Source organism: Haliotis cracherodii, unplaced genomic scaffold (assembly GCF_022045235.1).
Source record: "Haliotis cracherodii isolate W230 unplaced genomic scaffold, xgHalCrac1.p SCAF_10, whole genome shotgun sequence".
Classification (NCBI taxonomy): Eukaryota; Metazoa; Mollusca; class Gastropoda; order Lepetellida; family Haliotidae; genus Haliotis; species Haliotis cracherodii.
In genome coordinates this window covers 16,073,236-16,097,145 of record NW_027266265.1, presented here as the reverse complement: position 1 = coordinate 16,097,145, position 23,910 = coordinate 16,073,236, and the positions used below count along the sequence as shown (strand labels likewise).

Below are 23,910 nucleotides of genomic sequence, written 5' to 3'. Positions count from 1 at the left end.
AACACTTGGTACAGTATCGAAATGAAATCATTTATTTCCCGACATATATAGAATCCAATTAACACAGCTATTTGCAAAGATTGAAAACTTTAGGAAACAGACAATTAGAAGGAAAAGTGTATAAAATGTGAAACCCCATCAAAAACCTACCTCTCTCATCATCAATGATTTCATCACTTTTGTCAGTTTTACTATCCGCGGGTTCTGATGTCTCGGCAGGTTTCGGGAGCAATGTTTTCAGTTCATTACTTTCCACATTAGTCGTTGCCGCACCTTGCTCTGACACACTCTCCACTCCCAGCAACTTCATCGCTGAATAATCTCCGATCTCACCCTCCCAATCACAAAGCCAGTCTTAAAATATTGATCTGGGACCACTAAGGTATAAATTTCTCACATTAATCCGTTCGTCATTTCATCCCAAGCACAACTCTAATAATGACGCTACTGGAATCCATTTAACCTCAACTCAGACTTCATAAATTTGCTTTTTATCTCTCGATTAACGCAACAAAAAAGTTCCCATGTAATAAACCCAAAAGTAAACTTTTGCTAATCGATATATCCCACAAACAAAGATTGCATCTATGAGCGAGCAGGCTCAACCAGCACACCTCCCTAGGACAACTGTCTTTAACAACATAAGCTCCTTACAGTTAACTCTACCCCTTGCTGCCAATGTTCCAACATGGAGAGGCACAGCACTGAGTTTTTAAGCTGAAATCAATATGTCTTACGGCAGCACCGAAACACTGAAATAAAAGTTTACACATAATGGGATATCCCCCCACAGCAAGAAGCCACAGGTAGGTATGGAATATGTTGAAAGCTTGGAGTTTCCAAAGCCGGTATGCCTTTTGAATATCACCCGTATATACCTGGTTGTTCCCAGAGATTGTTATTGAAGTGCATAATACCCTGTAGCAGTTGCCGGACAGATTCTAACCATGTTTATTATAAGCTTCAATGGGAAGCACAACAAGCTTATTTAATGTTGGGATTTTGTTGTTTGCTTTGAAATGAGATAGACCTTGAGTATTGTAAATGTACAGTCAATCATAATAATGAAGAATCAAGGTGTGAATTTGATTCTTTTACTTGGATATGTTGGAATATATGTCATGATCCTCAAGTTCTGTCTTGCAACAACTCTTTCTTTTAAATGAGCAAATGGAAAGATTGTGAAAACAATTTGTTTAAGAAAGTTTCAAATGAATCTATGAAACATTAAACTGGAAATTCATTCTGAATGGCTGAAGGCTATGTTTTAATTTTTTTTGTTTTTTTAAGTTTGAAGAAAAAAATGAATATATTTACAAAAATTCTAAGTTGAAGAGCCAAACTCACATTTATCAATTTCCACTAGATTCTCCCTTGCTATTGTGAGTGAGTGAGTTAGGTTTAACATGACTTTGAACAGAATATTTCGGTTACATCAAGGTGTGTGAGCATAATGTGAGAAGAAAGCCCCCAAAGATACAGGTCTTCGACATCAATAAAACATTTATAAGAATTTTAATCTTGGCCAATCTGGAAATCAAACTATGATAACACACTTCTGTCATTCTGAGAAGCAATCATAATGATATCCGTTGTGAACCTTCTGCCTCTTGCTTTGCTTACACCTTTCATTTATGCCAATCTTTCACAAACCTATTTCTGCCTACATTTATTATTCTTGAAAAAGAATCCAATTTCACTTCTGCTCTGGCTTATTTTTGGCACTCCCATCCAATGGCTTCGGGTTGTCGTGTCTCAGTACCAGTCTACACCCACTTTTCTCCCAAGCATCTCAAGTGATCGTATACCCAACTCTGATCACTTACTGACATGGCCCATGGTAACAATCCCCATCATTACAATGTGATACCTTTAATCTCATTAGTGTTCTCCAATTTCAGCTCTTGTTGTTGTTAACACAGCCACCTTGGTGTGGAAACACAGAGTAAGTAATAATTGTATCTGGGGATCACAACATGCCCCACCGACAAATGCCCTGTGATACCAGACCTCCAATACACTGTGATACGGAACCAAGGGCTGGACCTGGATGCTCTGTGACAAGAGACCTGTAATGTCCTGTTATAAGAGCCATGTATGCCTTGATAAGAGCCCTGTATGCCCTGTGATAAGAGCCCGGCCTGTATGCCCTGTGATAAGAGCCCGGCCTGTATGCCCTGTGATAAGAGACCTGTATGCCCTGTGATGAGAGACCTGTATGCCCTGATAAGGGACCTGTATGCCCTGAGAAGAGACCTGTGTGCTCCATGATAAGGGACCTGTATGCTCAGTGATAAGGGACCTGGATGCCCTGTGATTAGGGACCTGAATGCCTTGATAAAGGACCTGGATGCCCTGAGAAGAGACCTGTATGCCCTGATAAGAGACCTGTATGCCCCATGATAAGGGACCTGTATGCCCTGTGATAAGGGACCTGAATGCCCTGTGATAAGGGACCTGAATGCCCCGTGATAAGGGACCTGTATGCCCCATGATAAGGGACCTGTATGCCCTGACAAGATACCTGTATTCCCAATGATAAGGTGCCTGTATGCCCCATAAGTGACCTGTATGCCCAGTGATAAGGGACCTGAATGCCCTGACAAGAGACCTGTATCCCTAATAATAAGGGACCTGTATGCCCAGTGATAAGGAACCTGTATCCCTAATAATAAGAGAACTGTATGCCCAGTGATAAGGGACCTGTATGCCCCATGATAAGAGACCTGCATTACCAGTGATAAGGGACCTGTATGCCCAGTGATAAGGGACCTGTATGCCCCATGACAAGAGACCTGTATGCCCAGTGATAAGGGACCTGTATCCCTAATGATAAGGGACTAGTATGCCCCATGATAAGAGAACTGTATGCCCAATGATATGAGACCTGTATGCCCAATGATACGAGACCTCTAGCCCTGTTACAAGAATGAGAACCCTTTAATGCCATGTATGCCATCTGTGTACAGGAACTGACCAGCCTATCAGTTATCCTTATGACAGATCTTCTGTCTAATGATGGATACAAAACAGCAGTTTTTGTACAGTTCTGAAACCTAAACTAATATCAAAAGATACAGAGACATAATTTAATCATTAAAACTCATGCCTAAAACATCTTGCAACTGAGACAACTGCAGCACAATAACAAGTTCCATTCACCAATTTTTGCCTTTGTCATAATGTGATGCTAATTCTCCAAAATTGGTGCATTGGTATCGCTGGTGTTTATAAAGCTGAAATGTTACTGTGCAGAGTTGTGTCCCTTAGTTGCCAAGATGTCTGCTGATCGTAATTAAGGTTGTGTCCTCGATGATTCTAGGTTTGTCAACACCATAACCCTGCTCAGAGGTTTCACAGGGGCAGTAAATGTCAATGGATTTACCCCTACTTTTGGCAAACACATAATGATATACCTGAAATTCAGTTTAAGCTAAACTCACTTTGCAAAATCAATCAAGAGAATATCAGCTTCATAACTAGTCTTGTTACAGGGATGCTTCGATCACATTTCCTTTCTCTGGGTCAAGTCAGCAGAACCATGACACTTTATTCTAAACGAATCAACTTTGAGTTAGATTTATTAAAACCATCATCACGTCCCTACACCTTTCTATTTGATAAGTGCCCTTTTCATATTAGTGGCAGCTTTAAAATGCCTCCAAGTTTCAGAAAACAACTTCAAAAGATTTCACACAAGGAATCAATAGGAACTTTCCATCATTCTGATGCAAAAAAAATATTTGAAGATATTAGATCCTTCTTTTCCAAGCTCTGCCAATTTAGCAGGTTTTTCCCTGATCATCACTGATATTTCTGTCATTTTTCAAATTTGATAAATGCCATCAAAACCTCTTTTGGGAGTTAGTTTCACTTTGGACATAAGCACACATGAAACCAAGGAAATGAAAGTAGTTTTCAATCCCATCCAATACATAAGGGAGAAGGCCATAGTCACATTTGGCAGAATTTGTGATTAAATATGCCTAATCAATACAACGGAGTTCCTCTGAAGAGACCAAACTTAAAATAATTTCTGATTAATCGGCTTTCCGATCAAGCCTACCTATGTGGCATATACATTATGGTGTATGTGCTCTCCAGGCAGCTTATTACTGATGGACTCTCTCAGGACATAGCTCTGAAGTTTCTTGACAAACTACTGTGCTCCTTGCTATCAAAACTAGAAGATCTATCAAACTTTCGCAGTCTTAAAGAAACAGTCACGAAATAGATAAATCAGTGTAGAACCTTTTATGTCTGAAGTTCCCTTTATAACGCACTATTTGCTCTGATGTCATAATGGCCATAAAGGCATACTCACAATAGTACCATACACCATAATGTCATACTAAACACAGAATCGTATTCACTCCAATGCCATATTTACTATAATGCCTTACTCATGATAATGCCAAATTCTATATAATGTCATACTCACTATCGTGCAATATTCTATATGGTGTCATATTCACAGCAATGCCATATTTCTATAATGCCTTACTCATAATAATGCCAAATTCTATATAATGTCATACTCACTATCGTGCAATATTCTATATAGTGTCATACCCTACATAATGTAGAGACAGAACAAACCAAGTATATCTGTATGACGGTTTGTGGGTATTTTGGTAGAGTGGAGTGGATAAAGGTTCAAGCCCAGATCAAGCTGAAGACATGGGTACAATGCGTGTGAATGCATTGGTCTCATCTGCCATGATAATTTGCTGAAGCAATGACTAAAGCCACACAAAAACCATCTACCACAGAAAATAGTCTCCTTGAAACAAAACATTTGATACAATATCATGAGCATCTCAGTCCACTGCCAGTGATGAGTTAATGTAGTATTCCTTTGATGTTACCACTACCTTTAATCTACAACATTACAGGGAATGCCTCTCCAGATTTCAGTTACTTGTGGACGACGACACTTCAACCCACAGAAAGAAATCTGCAGAAGCTTTGACAACATTAAACAGATAAAGATATATCTGGGTGCCGAGATTTCAAAGTGAGTCACCCGTCACCCATAATTCCCACAGTACGATGCATCATTTATGTTCCAGGTCTTCAAAGGACTACCAAAGACGTAGGAGCGGTTTATAAGAACATGGCATAAACACCTGATGATCGCAATCTTTCAATGTGAAACACTCTGGAGGAATTTGTTCTGGCTTTCATGATTCAATCACAGGCATAAAAGACTATTTGTGTTGGCGTGGAGACTTAAGTTACGTAGTTTAGGCATGGGCAATTTTATTTCTTGTTTATGGGTTTTCTTGGCACATGTGTCAAGAGTTGGGGGCAACATAGGTTGAGCAGTTTGAATAATGATCAGTTTACAAGGTAAACAACATCCACACAAGTGAGTAAGTGAGTGAGTGAGTAAGTGAGTGAGTGAGTGAGTGAGTGAGTGAGTGAGCGAGTTTGACACCACTTTGAGTATGTCAGTTGTATCAAAGCATGTCAGCTGGATGTGGGACTCAGGAAAGTGAAGCAGATCTTAGATGTTTACTACTTTGGTGAAACTACAAGCACTGGTATGATACTGACAAACCTAGAAACATAATCAGGGCCAACCTGGATCAAACTCTCCCAGCCTGTAGAAACAGCATTATGGGAGTAAACCTGAATAATAACAATGTCACACTTCAGTCTATTAATAAAGAGTATATCCCCAAAATCTTCCAGTTTTAACAACTCGAAATCGAAACTTAATCTCTTGGTTCATTAGTAATGGAGTTATAAAATGACTCTTATTTACCCATATAACAAAGACAACCAGAAATGTGTAGACAGCAAAATATCAAATATAATTTCAGCAATCCCTAATCGATGTCTGTGACACAAGAAGGATGTTTTACCATTGATAACAGCATAGTATATTTATCTCGGGATCAAAGTGCAGCGCTGTGCAGTGTATGAGATATTAGCATGAAATACCGACAGCATGCATCCAGAACTGGATCAAGCTATCATAGACTGCATTCTTAGGTGGATCAATCTATCGTAGACTGCATTCTTAACTGGATCAAGCTGACAGTAACTTAACAAGCACCTGTTGTCATCCACCCACTTCACAATGTAATTATCAGAGTGTCCTGCTCTGCCTCTAACACTGTAACATCAGCAGATACTTGATCCTCACGAAGGCAGGATGATGCACAAGCTCTTCGCATCAATGCTTTGGATTCTGATGTCTAAATCACTTAATCCAGTGAGTTGAGAAAGAGATAATATGTCCATATATAACACTCTTTGATTCCCTCACTGATGAGATTAGAATATGTCTTATCTACCCTCAAAAGGTAATCCTTTCATCAAGCACATGCTCATCTTATTATAGTCTAAAACAGGCTAGTGGACTTAACCTGATTTGGACAGTGTGGAATCAAACCTAAAGCATGTTCTTGTTCACATCACATGGATCACCAAATTTGGAGATCCTTAGACAATGAGTTGGGTCTAAAGCCACTTTGAACATTATTTCAGTGATCTCACGGGACATCAGAAAGAGGGAGTGAGTGAGTCTGATTTAACATCGCTTTGAACAGGGAAGGTGTGGTGAAATGGGGTTTAATGTCGCATCCAAGATTATAACATTTACATAGCGATTTGCATGCATGCGTGCGTGCGTGCGTGCATGCATGTGTGGCTGCTTGTACTAGTTGGACTGATGCCTATTTCATAGTGCTACCTCACTGAGATACCATGCCACAGTTTAAGATGAATAACCCATTCAGACACAGTATACTGACTCTGAGCCAACCAGTCCTTGTTTTAGCCCTTTAATGCCAAGTGCCAGACAGGGTAACAACAAGAACCATCATTTAACATCTTCTGGTATGATGCGGACGGGGTTTCGAACCCTGGACCTTCCACTCTCTTGGTGGTCTTGAACAGGGAAGAAAGCCTGAAGTGATGCATGTCAAAGACATATACCATTTTGGTGAGACATGAGCAGGGGTATGGTGCTGACAAACTGATACATAATTAGGGAGGACTGAGATTCGAACCCATGATCCTAGGTTCAGTGCACGCCTAAGGGACTCAGATCTGTTCTGGGAATTGTGTAATATGAGATGACTGGGACGTCCATGCCCACTCAAGGCTCCAGGTTGGCCATAATAGATTATTTATGTGTTTTAATCAAACTGACATACAATGATAATGTCCCAATTCTCATTGGTTGACGATGACATCCATGAAATTGGTACAGCACACAAGCTTTAGAATGATCGGCTTATTGGAATCCAAAACATTTTTTTTAACACCTAAGTGTTACTTGTTAAGGCTTAATGCTATTACCATTTTCAATGTGCTTTCTGCCGTGGGCACTGAATAATTGAATTTTGGAGACTTAATCAAATTCAAAACACTAAAAGACAAGCTGTGACAAAAATATGTCGTCTGCCAGCTCTCATTTTGCACTACATACCTGTTACCATGACTACCAAGTCATACATCACTATGACAACCAAGCATGGGGAAGAAGATTTTTCATTTATTGTGAGTTGATGAAGTACAAAACTATCCCTTGCCAATATATTCAAGAGAGTTGAGTTTAAAGGCAGAGTCAGCAGTATTTATGTATAACACATCCTTAATAATGTGTGATCAAGATGACTTCAAAACTGTGGCCACAGCTGGTAGGTTGTCCCTCATCTGAGTATTGTCTTTTCTGAACAACCATTTTGATCATCCAATGACCTTTTTAGTTGATTCCATGGTAGGCAGTGCGTGGTTAGTACCTTCTTAACCCAGAATACCCATGATGAATGATATTCAGCCATTATTCGTTCATGATGATATCTTTCATCACAAACAATCAGTCCTGTAGGACAGTCATTCAGTGGAAATGTCAGTATCGACACATCAACTCAAAAGTATCACCGATTTCTAATAAGTATCAATTACAAATAAGATTATTCTGTATGCATATAGACCTGTTATTAATTAATTAATTTAATACTACATATGAACTAGGCTGATCTATTAATGGTCTAAAATAATGTGTTCTGCTTTATCAATGTCCATCTTAACCAAGATAATCTTAATATATATTTCTGTTGCAGTGAATTATTAATTTAGTATTGCTATTCATAAACTTTTATTGCTAAAGCATCGAGATAAAAGATTTACTGATATAAATATTAGATGATTTAATCTTCTGTTCAACTAAAAAAAAGGGAGGGAGTTACTGTGAATTCTTTTAAACTCATCTCACTCACCCACTCACTCACTCACAAAATCTTAATCAAGAAATCTTTATGTGGATTAGGAAGGAGAACGAGTACGCTATGCTTGTCAGAAGAGCTGATTGATAAGGGTGGGGCGGTTATGTGTGTTTGTGTCATCTTACCAAACAAAGTTCCTATTGTTAATTGTCATCCCCCAGTGTGTCCCAGACTGGATTATTTACAAGCTGTCGTTATATAGATAGAGACCCATGGAGATCTGGGTTAGAAGTGGTCTTCTAGAACCAATGTTTGTCATAAGAGGCAACTAATGGGATCAGGAAGTCAGGCTTGCTGATTTGGTTGATGAATGTCATCATATCCCATTTGTGTGGATCAATGCTCATGTTATCAATCACTAGATTGTTCGGACTCAATTAGTTTCAGACAACTGCCACAAAGCTGGAATATTACTGAGTATGGCATTAAACAACAAGCAAACAAACAAAACTGCACCAAATTCACACTTTACTTAAGAGTGATAAAGGGAAATCTCTCACCATTTTAACAGTTTTTAATAAAAGTATTTAAGAGTTTATAACATGTTTTTTTTTTAAAATTAACCACAAAATGACAAAACATTCATCTATAAGATAACATTTCTATAGTCAAGAGTGTTAATGTTTCAGGAACTGGCTATATGTTTCACCATTAATGTATTTCCCGAGCAATATTGATGATTTCATACAGTGTTAAGACGTCACACAATGACGACAATGTAGTAAATAATATTACATTTATCTTCATAACATGCAAGCTATAAAAGCCATGCCAATATTGATAATATGGACATTCTTGAATATATGCTACTAGCACTGATAAAACTGATTTGATTTAAAAATCATCCAATTTCATCATCCCTCTCCAGCTATCAATTTCCATGTAACCTTTTGATCCCAACATCATGGAGCGACTCCAAGTATAATTACATCTACTACATAGATGAAACAAAACCTATACTCTCCTGAGCAGGTGGTCAGATTTTCAACATGAAATGGTGCTAATTTGAAGCTGTAAATCAAAACTTCCCAACATTGTTAACAGCAGCCATCCTGTGGCAATTATTCAAAGTCATTAAAACTAATGTATCATCCTATTTCATGATTGGTTCTTTTAGAAGCGTAATTTGTTACGAAATTATCCCCCCATGTTGCCAAGTACCTGTACCTCATTTCATGTGCAGCTTGCATTAGTTCTGTCTGTCATTAAAACACTGACAGCTGTTTCAGCCTTATTCTATACCACCTGATGGGTGGTGTTAACATTACTGAGGCTAAAATGTGATTTTGAAAAATAACCCAACAAATTATTGAAAGAATTTATATCAATTATGTATGCAAATAAAAGAAAATGTAATTCTCATTAAAATGAGGTATCACTTGTGGAAATAACTTTTTGTGAAATCTCAATTAACTTTTTCAGAAAATAAAATAATGGAAAGAAAATATATCAATTATGTTCGCAAATAAAAATATTCTCATTAAAATGTGGTATCACTAGAGGATATCATTTTTTGATAAGTAACAGTGAACTTTTCAGGAATTAGAATATAGACTAATGGTGTGCCTATTAAAGGAGATTCCATTATCACAAAAATAAGGTATTACGTCAGTATGATCAATTGCTTCACAATGTACATGTTGTAATAGGTTGGACTGTATTCGATTACTTATTTGATATATGAATACAGAGCAAAAGCCAAGAGATTTACCAGTAATGATATATGATATATGTATAATCAATTCGCCATAGCGATCTGTATCTGTTAGCTATTGATTTTGTGAAACTAATGTCATACACAGTTAAGAAGAAAACTTATCATTTATTAATTTTAGATGATTTGATATGACTGTTTGACTGTGCATTTCAATCTTCAGTGTAGCAGGCCCATTACACAATCCATCTTAATGCTTGGATTACATGTTTATTAACACACAACAACCAAAAACACTCAAATCCTTGAGAACAGCAGAGCCATGGAAGGATCAGGTCTGTAATGTCTTTAGTGCACAAATGTGTTGTACAAAAACCTACTTTCAACAGACAAGAGATATTGCAACCCTGCAGCTGACCTACTGCAACAAATCTGACCTATTGCAACAAATCTGATCTACTGCAACAAATCTGGCCTATTGCAAGACAAGAGGCCTATAATTTGCAACACTGTTGTTAATCTAATACAACAAAGTTGGCCTATTACAAGACAAATAACCTGCTGCAACACTGCAACTGACCTACTGCAACACACTAACCTGATGCAACAAATCTGACCTATTGCAACACTGCAACTGACCTATTGCAACAAATCTTTCATGTTGCAGTGAGTACTGCATCCGACCTATTGCAACAGAATATCCTGACCATTCTGACTGTGTGACTCAAGGTGAACATTATTAATTCATATACATACATCTACACATTCAGTTATCAGGTTCATTGAACCCTGGAAATGTAAATGTCTTTGTGTCCTGGGCCACTGCTACTGGCCTGTTCACTGGGAAACAAGGCCTGGTGTTACCACAGGTAACGACTCCCCTGACCCACAAGCATTCAAATCAGTCAGAATCCGTACCCATGAAATAACCCAGACTTGTCAATACACACAATGAACTGAGACACAATCTCTCTATCCAAAATGAAAATATACAGTATGTGTGTGCATATAAAAGGACATTCCCTACCATCAAACAGTCTAAATCTCTCTCTTAAAAAAAAGTCCCTGTTATCAATATACCGCAATCTTTAAAGAACAATCTATTAATCCAAAATGAAAATATGGAGTATTTGTATGCATATGAAAGGACATTCCTAACCATCAAATCAGTCTAAATCCTCATCACTTTAAACAACTCCAAATTACTAGTACACACACTGCAATCTTTAATTGACAATCTATTTACCTGAATTGAAAATATAGAGTATGTGTGTGCATATGAAAGGCAACCCTCCATCAAATCAGTCTAAATCTCTGCACTTTAAATAACCTCTAACTACACACACTGCACTAAGACAGAGCTACTCAGCACAAGGAAGGTTAACCATGGCCAGCCTACCTTTTTCTTCCTCATCGGTAGGGGCCGCCTTTTCAATTTCATTCCCGTTGGGTTGTTGATCAGCAGAACTTACTATGATAGTAGGAGTTTCTGTGGCTGCCTGGTCAGTGCCGGTCTTGGGTATGAAGGCGGTTTCCTCGTTTACTGCTTCTACTCCGAGAAGTTTCATCTTGGCATGCCTATCTCCACGTTATGCTTTCAACAATTGAGGAAACCAACTGGAGTCTCCAGCTCGATCAATGACGGTAACTATCAAATTTGTTATACTCCTTAAGGATCCCAAGATTGATTTAGCAATGCAGTGGGTATCGTCAGCACAATAAAATCTTACAAATGATCATTAGCATGGCACAAATACACGTCTGCCTTCACCCGATGTATCCTATATTGCCAGTGTCACACTTTTCCCAATTTCACAAATTACACTAATTGAGGCTGTAGACTTCGACACTGCAGTCAGGCTTCAAAACACATGTAAAAAAAGAATAATGAGTCTAAAATTAAAAAAAATAAATCACACAAACACCTAATTACCAAGGATACTTTTGTAATCCAAAAATAGCCACCCTCAGTTGGAGCTAGGCAAATCACTTTGAAATAGCTCAGGCTATCCCACAAATACAATCACTTCCCAAACAATCAATTTGCTTCTAGAAATTTCCTCACACCGGAAACAAATTCAGCTGTATTACAACATGTTGAAGCAACAGCAATTCTCTGCATGGACTTGAAAGTAAAACCTTGACAGTTCTGACGTTGATGGCAGATAATCCGGGATGGCACTCCACCTGTGAGAGAGCAGGGGAGGAACCGTCTCTCAATAATCTCTCCAGTCAGCTGACTGAGGCTCTCTCTCGCTACGATATCCTTCCCGCTAACTGTGTCCCACTCCTGTGTTGATACAGCGCGGAAGATATCACTATCTCCTTACTGCGGTTGTTGGGGGGCGTACCCCTATCTCACTGCCTAATGCACTGATCACCTGGCTGGGTTAACAATGTCCAACATGAATTTCATAACAGGTTCACTGTTGCATGTACATTTTACCTGCTGTCCCTTTTAATGCGAAATCACTTCACTGTCAGAAGTTGTATACACACAATGCACCAACTTGTGTTCTCAGGGTTGGCGATATGTGGTCAGAAAATGGAATACTATTGATCAGTAATAGTACAGTTATCCTTACAGCATGGCCTACACGATCTTCATTCAACACAGACTCTATCACAAGATCAAGTTTCACTGACAAGACACTGAAGTGAGAAATACATGTACACGCTGTAATGTAAGTTTTCCCTTCCTCATGCACAGAACAATTTCCTCCAAGTATTACAATGTAAAGCACTTCTTCATTCAAACCACGACTCTAGCGTGTTATTCCCTGTCAGTCATGGGTATTGTGCATGTATGGGAGCAATAAGCGCCATAACACCACAACCTGTACACACACACACAATGTCTTCACCAAGACTTGAGTCTAGATTAATGTTTCCGTGAACTTATGAGTGCTCTAAAGTCTTCTTTTTTCACAAACTTCTCAATAAACTCATCAAATATCCACTCTCCAGGTTTTTTATCCAACTGTACACAGTAACTTTTATTCAGAAAGTAAATTAGAATATGTTTTCCTCCCTCTAATGAAATGGTCCGTGTGTCATGGCTGTGCTATACCTCGAATTCCCTTCATCAGAGCTTGTTGAATAGCTGTTGAATACAAGTCCTTGTGTTGATATTCCACAGCAAACTGCCTATGATCAGTTTCTAATGTGCATGACCTCATAGCCAGATATTTATTATCTCGACAACAGGTGTTTATTTCAGGTCAAGGCTGGAAGCATGTTCACTACCATTTGTTCCTTTTCCCAGTAGAAACATCAACAGGATAAAAATCCTCAACTCTTGTCCATTTCTAATACCTTATAACCCATATCAATACCAATAAACATTAAAATATCCCTGGTGAAAACTGATGGCTATGCTCACTGAAATGTCTCAACATGAATGAACGTCAAGCATCCAAGGTTGAACTTCACAATTGAAATTCCTGTCACTACTACATTTCACTTCTTACATCATCCACCAGCAAGTTCCTCCATACACAGCAATATCTGCTGATCAATACCACAGAGAATAAACATTGTGTCCCCTTTACAAAACAGTCGGGTTCTCTGTCTCTTCCTGAACGTGTTCCTGAATGCTTTCCTTCCTCGTGATCACCTAACTTGGGATTGTGGATAACGACAACTTACGCACGCTCTGAAACCGACGCGGACATATACCGGCGTTCACTGCGTAAGACATGTTAAACAGCTTGATCAGTTTCTGTTGCAAATAACCAACGATAAAAATGACTCACAATTGGGGCAAAGGAGAAATTGTGTTCCTGACAACTGATATAAACGATAGAGACAAAGTAATCAGAAGATAAAACACATCTTCCCCTTAATCGCCACTATCTACAGCTCGGATAAGAACGTGAGATATTCCAACGTCTACAAGAGCTGTCTGACCATGCCGACGCATAACTTTTGCACATCAGAGAAATTGAAACAGGGAAAAATCAATTTATTTCCCAAAAAATAATATAGGCTATTCAGCCTACCCCTTCACAGATGCCAGAGAGAAAAAAGAACATTCGGCATTTTTTCTATATTTAAGGTCATTGTCTCAGAACGACAACTAAATAAATTCAACTGTATGCCATGCAGTCTGATTTCCATGAGGCATTCCAAAGATTCAAGGATTTTACTTACATTTCTGGACCATTAACCCTTGAAACAAAGAAATATACAACTAAAATTCAAGTAGCAACCGAGCGAATATATTATAAGTCTCCTCATAGGCTAAATATATTACATAGTAATGAAAACCAATACTCTTTTATGTAGTTAACTGATTGCATCTTGTGAAGATGACATGAATTCTTTTAATATCACTACATAGATGACATGTTTGATTCATCCTCTTCACAGGACATCCCACACTAATACAACATACCCTCATCCACATTAGATGGTCATATAGGCAGTTTTGGACACCAACTGTGAGCACTGTCCAAACATCAATGTTTTCTAGTGCCATTTAGAAGCTGCAGAATCAATGAAGACAGGATTCCCTTATGGAGTTCAACTTCTTTTGTTCTATCAATGCCATGTGTCAGTACACTCACTTATCCAATTATCAAGCAATGCATTACCACTGATATACATCTCCATATCATCTCCAACTTTTATATAATCTCGTATTGCTGACAGTGATTTTCTATTATAATATGTGAGGGAGGGAAGCAATGAACAGTCTTGTCAAAACTAATTTATCACAATTTTGATTTCAAGCCTCTTGTGGTATCCACAGTAACTAAAATCCACGGAAGTTTCTTATGTATTTCCCAACAGGATGTCTTGTGAGGACACTGGGGGAATTCTGGACTGCAGAGGTCTCCAGAAATCTGTTTGTCACAAGAGCTGGCTAATTGGATCTGTGGTCAGACTCAGTGACTTGTTCGATTAAGTGTCATCGTACCAGACAGTGTGGGGTGTTGGTCATAATATCAAGCATTGGTTTGTCTGGTCAAGACTCAATTAATAACATGCTGTTGTGATGTTGGTGATGTTGGCATATGGCTGAAATAGTACAGCTGGCATATGGCTGAGATAGTACAGCTGGCATATGACTGAGATAGTGCAGCTGGCATATGACTGAGATAGTACAGCTGGCATATGACTGAGATAGTACAGCTGGCATATGGCTGAGATAGTACAGCTGGCAAATGCCTGAGATAGTACAGCTGGCATATGACTGAGATAGTACAGCTGGCATGTGGCTGAGATAGTACAGCTGGCATATGACTGAGGTAGTACAGCTGGCATATGGCGGAGATAGTACAGCTGGCATATTGCTGAGATAGTACAGCTGGCATATGGCAGAGATAGTACAGCTGGCATATGGCGGAGATAGTACAGCTGGCATATGGCTGAGACAGTGTGGTGTAAAACAACATATCAACACAGATTTGTGAGGTAAATTCTAGCTCTCTGTTTCACATATGAATATGAGCATGCAGAGAGGCATAGTAGGGTAGACAAACTAACTGTCTATGAAAACATTTCTTTAAAATAATTGTTTTGGTTTTTTTTCAATTGAACCTTTCCTCCTGCTGTTTTCAAGGATACTAGACTTGGTTTAGTATGATCTAGACTTGCCTAATTTTTCAGTAAAAAATAATGAAATTAATAATAAATTACACATTCATGCTTAGGTTTTTAGCAACTAAATATTGAATTAATTAAAAATTACACAGTCAGGCTTAGGATTTTAGCCAAAAAATATTGAATTAATTATTAATTACAAAGTCATGTCTAGGGTTTTAGTGAAAATTGATTAAAAAAAAGAATCACTGTCATGGAGCAGGACTAGATGGAGTGATGACAATGCTGAAACCTCAAGTTGCTGTTGAAGCTGTAACACATGGCCTGAATAGCTGCATGTTTAGAGACAAGAATACACAGGAGTAAATCTGGAGGAAATGATACTATGATATACACTGTTTATCAGTGGGTCCAACTGCATCACTTCAAACTGATAAAGCTGTAGATGTTTGTGTCCCTGTTCAGGATGTAGTAAAGTGTGAGTTGTTGTACCAGGGCATATACATAAAGAACCTGTCATGCTTTAATGTTGTTATTCCTCTTTTAACAGTCATGCTATTCCATTGGTTAATCTGTACCACGTGAAGAAACACTATGTTCTACTGAAGCCCCAATATCATTGCACATATTGACCTTGTCAAGAATAATTCTTTGTAAAAAAATTTCATATAATTGGTGGGTTACTTGACAGGATAAAGCCAACGGATAAACATGATATTCATTGGAGTCATATGCGGGTAGAGATGCAAATATCAAAGGTCAAGTAGGGACTACTTTCAGTGTTTCAGTCGCCCTTTTCATTCAGTGATCGAGTCAGAATTAACCATCGGGAATCTGGAGAAACTGCTGGGATAATTGTTATCATTATCAAAACAATAGTCTAATATACTGAAAATCAGTGTCTAACTGTGACGTAGCTCATTAAAGGCATTTTACATGTTTTGGCAGTTTTAGCGATATAAATTGCGAAACAATTTAGCAAGGACACTAGCCTGGCGAAATCAGTTTCCATTTCCGTGCTTGTACATCTTTGTGGCTTGGAACCTTTTCTTCAAATTAAAACAGTTGAATTTTTGTCGAAATATATTCTAATTGTTACCTTGTGTGGTTTTGTCGCTGTTGGTACATCCGACTGCACTTTGTAACGTTATGAGCATAGACTAGGTTTAGCAGACAGACCGATGGATTACCGCGAAAGGTAAGTAGAAACAATTTGTGCAGGCAATTGCTGTTTTGCCCATATAAAGTTACACTGTTGTATAAGAAACAAGTTTCAATTAGATTTATATTGACTGTTGTCACTGTCCGACGGACACGTAAATTACCTTCTGACGTAATGTATATTAATGCGCATATTCCAGGAAAACTTGAATTGTTAAGGTAATGTTTTTGAGAGATGGAAGAGATCTTTCAAGCACAGAATTGACAGACATTATATGATAAAGAGGTTATCACGCTTAACCATTAGGATATTTACCATTCCCAAACACACTCACGTGATAACCTCCATTTATAAGCAGTCAGAAATAGATTCCATCTATATCTGTGTCTGGGTGAGACAAACCAGTGGTTGATAGCATGAGCAACGATTCACACCTTTGATGAATTATTATTACCGGTATTAGATTTTCTTGCAAATGGATCAATAGGTAGGAGACTTTTAATTTTTGATATTATATTTTTTTTCAAATGTACCATAAAAGTAATCTGTGCACATAAATCATTAACATTAATTGATATGATTCCCACAAACAGGAACCTTCGGAGGAATCTCATCAACTAGATGGGAATACATCGCTTGTCTTCATTTGTAGATACAAGTGAACAATAAGATGAGCCAAGGCTGATGTTAGGTAGTGAGTATCCCAAGGAAAGATAAAAATCTATTAATTAATTTATTATGGCCTTAGAAAAATATATTCTGAACAAATAAGGATTTCGACAAAAAGGAGACCGCTTCTCCTGATAAAAAGGTATGGTCTATTTCCGAATGTCCCTGTCTGGAAGCCAAGGCACGTACAGTGTGATCTTCACATGCAACAGAAGCTCAAAATAAACTTATACATTTTTCATTGTTGCTTGATCGTGTTCTGCCTTATTCCTGAACTTGGCACTAATTAAGTCGATACGCAAAAAGTCGTAACCTTGATGCTAAAGAGAAGGAAATGGACACTGATCGGAATCGCAGATTGCATTAATGACAAGGAAATGGACATGCCTATTGATAACCACTACATAAATAGCTCTCTGATTGGCTGGGCTGTTTACATTGAGTACCTGTGCAGATCTGTTATTTGCAAAGTAGGCAAAGTGAAGCGGAGGCATGGATCCAATAATCTTACTTCCAGAAATCAGGAATTCTTTGGATGTAATAGACTATTTTTCTGATTGTCATGGTGTTGATTTAATACAATTCACGAAGGGTGTTGCAATTAATATTAAGTGTTGATGACTGATAAAAGTCAAACAAAAACAAACATCTGATAATTAATTCAACATAGAGAATATTTATCTCAATAAAAAACATATTGACTCAAATTTCTTTCTTATAAATAAACTGTATTTCTACTTCTTATGGTACTCATTCGAGGATTTACTGTTTTCAATGAAGTAGGACCTTACAGATATACTTTATTGATGATCTCAAATGTCATCTTTGAATAAACCTGTACTGTGAATTAATTTCTATCAGTTTCCTTTTATTGTTTATCATCATAGTCTGTTGTGAGGGAAGAAGGCAGCAAAATGATTTTCAAATGAGTCAAGTTGAACTGAGCCCACCTAGTTAGAATGGCAGAGTTTGAATGTAACTACCCTACTCAGACACAGTATTATACTGACTCCGAGCCAACCAGTACTTGTTTATCCCCTGGCAGGGTAACAATGGCAAGGCAGGGTAACAAAAAGTACCATCTATTGATGATTCTCGGTATGACATGGACAGGGATTGAAACACCGACCTTCTGCTCTCTTGACAGACACTATTCACTAGACCATGAAGGTGGTCACAAATTACACAAACTCACATAGGCTAAGACAGTCACTTTACAAAGATCATATTTGGGAGACAACAGAAATAACAGGTTGTTGATAATATGAGCAATGATCAGGTCCAGCTGAGTACGAAGACATCCATCAGTGCGGAGAGGAGAGTTGACATTCCTATACATCAATATGCATGTTATAAAGGGGACCGATCCTGCCCATGAGTTGGTTGGGGATTTGTTACACTGATGTTCACCGTACTCCAGGGAATTCCGGGGCAGTCCCTTGTAAGGAGGATGAGGCAGCAACAGTTTGTGGCATGTCTACTGGTGTGTAATCACACCCTGATGGCAAGGATCCTGCCTGGGCTTCCATCTGCTGGTCTGTCTGGTCCACACTGGACTGTATTGACAAGCCCCAGCTAACTATTGCTGACAATGGTGTTGAAAAGCATTCACTCACTCACTCTGAGTATTTCCTTTCTTCAAGGACAAATGGCTTGGATAATTTGTTTCAATGTAACAAGATATGCCTAATGTCTAACTATAACATCAACAATTCCCTGCATTTACTGCCTGAAGTCAGATGGTAGCAGGTGTTGAAATAAAGCAATAGAGACATTTATCAATGGGGAGCTTTTAAGTCGGCAAGGTTACATGAGAATATCTTCTTCACGTGACAAAGTTGATTAAACCCAACAGCAGAAGTCACAGTAAATTGCATGTTCAGCACCCGGACTCCAACTTTTACAAAGGTCACAGGTGCTTCACTGTGCCAATGTAAGTATTTATAGGAGGGAAGCATCTTCACATTAATATATTAAAACCTGTGAAAATACTATGCAGAGTTTTTTTTGGTCATTGAGTTCATTACAACTATCCTCTTCAATAATGCCTAAGAACAGAGACTGCCCATACTAACTGCCCAAGAATTGAGACTATCTGATAAACAACCCAGTCTACTCATCCCTGGTGAACCAACAGTAGCTGGAAGAACCATCGAGGGAAGTATTCTACCTCAGAATTCAATATTTTAAATCACCGCTTTAATCTAGATGTGCAACTTGCTATACATGTAATCATGTTAAAGTGCAGCCACCACACTATTGATGACAGGCACATTATCTATCAACACCTCTGACAGACAGCACAAGGTAAACTTCTACGATAAGTCAAGCATGGAAAACCCATATGGACATGTCATGTTCAACAGATTGACAGCTGCAGCTGCATCAAATACTAGGTATAAGGAGATAATAGATAGTACTTGTTTATTTGTGTTATCAGGAAAAGTGACATGACAACTGACGTAAGTTCAAAACTTGACTTCATTATCAATGAAAATATGCTGATATCAACCCCAAGTGATACTGCTGCAACAAATTTATCTTACTGACATTTTATAACCTGCCTATGTAAAAGAATTAAAACAAATACAAAATTGATAGAAAACAGCTGTTCGATTGAGCTGAAGTTAGCTCCATTGTGCAGCTTTTTGCTTCGAAGCAGGTCATAAGGGATCTATTCTCCCGCTCAGAAATCCACGTGCATCCTGTCGTCTTCGTGGCGTGGTATAAGGCATTTATTCTCGCGCCCAGAAATTTACTTCCCACCCAGGTGGTATACATAGTATTTTATCAAGAACATGTGAAGCAATCAGATCTCATCATTCTGACAGGGCATGATAAAGCTGTTTGTTTGTTTGTTTATTTATTGGAGGAGGATGAAATGTAGGGGAATAGTAACTAAGCAGTCGCATTACAAAGGAGGAACACCAAGGAGGGGCTGTTCCCATTTCACCAAATTAAGGATTGAACTTTGTTTGATGAGGAAACACTCTAATCACTGAGCTGTCATCATTCAGACAAGCTGGGATATGATCATGCAACTTCAAACACATTGTGTATATGTAGGTAACAATATGGTCTATACCATATACCGTTTTCGACGTAATAATCACCCAGAGCGCTCTCAAAATTAGAATTAGCGTGCTCTTATTAGAATAATATTTTGGTAAAAAAACAGTTGAAAGATAAATTTCATGGGCGCTTATTAGAGCAGGGCGTTTATTACGTTGATTACGGTACTACATAATGTAAGGCCAATTTGTCATATTTCCCAGTTTACAGATCTTTGTATTAGGGCTGGGACGGGTAACTTGGGTACTCGGGTCGGATGGGTACTGAGTAGGACCCGGGTGCCAACACTACTACCCGGACCCATGGTGAGTCATGTGAGATATTGTTTAAAGACACAAATGATATAGAACTCCTTAAGTTTTATAAAGATTAAGCTTCAGCAAATTCAGTGTATGCATGATCTGAACAATTTTATATACACACCGCAAAAAGAAACATGAATACCATACATGGTGGTTAATTTATGAAGACTTACTTATATTCAAGAGATCTGAGATTGGTTTGATGCAAAAATGAACATACTGGTATGTGAACCAATGTGCATGAGTGAGTGAGTGAGTGAGTTGGGTTTAACGCCGCTTTCAAAAGTATTCCAGTTATATCACGGCTTGTCACCTTAATGTGGGAGGAAAGCCCGATGTGATGAAGGTCCAGACGTTTACCACTTCAATGAAACCCATAAGCACGGGTATGGTGCTGACAAACCTAGAAACATAATCGCGGCGTACCGTGATTCGAACCCACAATCATAGGTTTCTGGTATGTTCTTAACATTCATACTTCTCGATATGTTACTATGGTTCGCGTTTCTTTTGGTGGCGAGTATATTTTTTGCCAGGGCTCCAGTCAAATAATTCCCTATTGGACATTTTGTACCCAACTCTTGAGACCTCCATTTGGTAGAGTTGGGTAATAGGGGGTTGGATACCTGGGTTGTAAATTTGGAGTCATCCCAGCTCTACTTTGTATGAAAAGTCCTGGTCAGTTGGTGGTACTTTTTGTTCTTCGTGTAAGTGTACATTGGTATTAGTAATGTCTGTGTCGTCAGTCTTGCAGAGTTCCTATTTTATAAACAGTATGTGGTGGACATGTAAGTTTGTATTCGGCAGAATAAAATAACTTTTAAATTTTAATTTTCTTCAACTTTTAATGAGTCTGGGGCTGGAGGAATGCGTAAACCAATTTTCATAATACTGTCTGGTCCAGAGATTTTCAACAGGACTGTGTAGGACTTCACTGGTTGCTATAATCATTCTGAATTGAGACACTTCAAGATTTATCTTGCAACAAACGATAACACTTCATAACAGTCCCAAAGATATTGCCTAGCTCTAGTTGTACCGCCATATATAAATGACTGAAAGAAATGAAAAAGAATTAACCTCCCAGACAGAATGCAAGAACAAATATTGATCCAGTGTTGGAGATGTCTACAATCAAAATACAGCCATCACAACTCCCAATTCATTATTGAAGAGAAAGGACAGATGAAAGAGGCAGATTGGGTGTGAAACTGAGGCAGAATATGAAGCTCTCGAGACAATAGTGTCAGTGACTTATCTCCCCTTTACGACCTCTTATTGTTCCTGTCTGTGACCTTGTCTGAACCATTAGGTAGGGATTCTGGAGAGAATTAATACTTTGAGCAGAAATGAAGGGGTCAACAGCTTCAGTTTCATGAGACAGTACTTAATGTCTGGCATGAAGTCACAGTGAGTGAGTGAGTGAGTGAGTGAGTGAGTGAGTGTGGTTTAACGCTGCTTTTAGCAATATTCCAGCAATATCACAGCGGGGGACACCAGAAATGGGCATCACACATTGTACCCACGTCGGGAATCGAACCCGGGTCTTCAGCGTGACGAGCGAACGCTTTAACCACTAGGCTACCTGACCGCCCCAGTATGCTATTGGGTCAAATGGACATAGTATTATTCTGCTTTATGATGTAATTAATAGTCCGTTTAGAAGTCATAACAGTTTGTCCCTTTTCAAGTTTACAGCACTTACAGTTTACGTCATAGCACCCTTGGCAGCACATGCTGGTATTGTCTGGTGTTGGTAGACATGGTGTAGCACTGACAAGAGGCTTGTGTACCATGTATCAAGTACCATTATAACAAAGGTAAAGTCCAGATTATGCATCTCAATGTTCATGCAGTTGGCACCTTTCTACTTGAAGCAAATCATATCTTGTTTCACTTACAATGAAAACACAACATGTCCATTCTTCATGTGATGATTACTTGCCATTTAGGTCAACTGACTGTGAGGAGATCAGGGACAGATTTGGGAAAAATGATTTTTTGAAACTCTCACAGCATTTGGTGCCTGACAATGACAAATTTTGGCTTAGAATGAAAGTGAGGTGAATTATTTTCCATGGCAGTTTGAACAGAATTTCAGTTCTGTCAAAGGTCAGCTTGAAGTGCAAAGTATTTCACGTCAAAGACATTTACAACTTTTGTGAAACCTATAGCAATAGTATTGCGTTGACAGACCAGGGATCTTAATCAGTTGAACATGGGTTCACACAATGATGATTAGGTCCTGGTATAACTAAGGGATACAACTCTGAAGCACACTTAATTACACTACTGGGCAAACAAAGGTTGCTTTTTTGTTTAGAAAATAAGGAGGCCTAGTAGAGCCTACACTAGTCAACTGTATGAGGATGAGAATGAACTCTATTTAAAGGGCCACAAGGCGTACTGCAGCAGTGACTGTAGGTGTCCACTACAGGAAACTTATCACCCAGGTCACTGACCCAGGCCTTAAACGACTGGGCCACCTATGCCCCAAAATGAAATGTATCATGTTGTTTGGAGGGAACCTAAAGTTACAGTCACATTGGCAACATCGCCATCAGAATGTTTCTTGCATGACAATTACATGAGTTAGTACCCTGTTCATAATGAGTGTAATAGAGTGTTCTCAAATTTGTTAGTTTATTAAATAACTGTGAAATTTTGAATGGGCAGATCTGTAAAAACAAGAAATAAAGAATAAAAACACTTTTTTATGGCAGACAATCAAACATTATGACTTACAAAAGGATATGGACACAATTTGATCTAACCTAAAAGTTTTTTTAATTTTGACTCAATTCTACATATTTCTTTCCCACACTCTTCAGTCTTAAAGTTAGTCAACCACATTTGCCAATATCAGAATGATTAATCCCATAACCTAGGAAGATAGGAATCCAGTGAGAGACTGTCCATTCACACCTTGCCAATATTGGCTGGTAAGATAGAAGCCTGACTACCAATGTCCATCAATATTGACCTTTGCCAAAGACCAACCACAGATGCGCTATTTCTCTTATCTGACCACCAGTAATGATCACTTGACACATACGATGGATCTCAAACTGGACACACAGGGTACTGTCACCGTGGGAACAGTTCAGGAAATATGATTTTTTATTTTGTCATCATCTTCAAACTCATACTGAGACAGTGCGTTCATATTTTCACCTCAACGAGTCAGGGAATGCAAATTTTGAGATACTCCAGCGTTATTGATGGGTTGCTTACGAAAGTAATGATGTCATTCATAATTCA

At 38.5% G+C, this 23,910-nt stretch overlaps 1 protein-coding gene across 6 annotated transcripts in view; it reads right to left on the bottom strand.

Annotated features, from left to right (window-relative positions):
* LOC139454116 (solute carrier family 12 member 4-like) overlaps positions 1–23,910 on the bottom strand; it is a 188,626-nt gene that overhangs the window by 85,547 nt on the left and 79,169 nt on the right. For 2 of the 6 annotated variants that reach the window (XM_071235631.1, XM_071235635.1), the window contains exons 1-2: positions 11,840–13,008; positions 11,297–11,491 (exon numbers count right to left, since the gene is read on the bottom strand). The exons of 3 other annotated variants lie outside the window; for them this stretch is intronic. In XM_071235631.1, the coding sequence (XP_071091732.1) occupies positions 11,297–11,465 (169 nt within the window). In that variant the 5' untranslated portion in view covers positions 11,466–11,491; positions 11,840–13,008. Of the gene's footprint in view, positions 1–150; positions 497–11,296; positions 11,492–11,839; positions 13,009–23,910 lie in introns of those variants that run through there. One more of the 6 variants, XM_071235633.1, reaches the window with a different exon arrangement.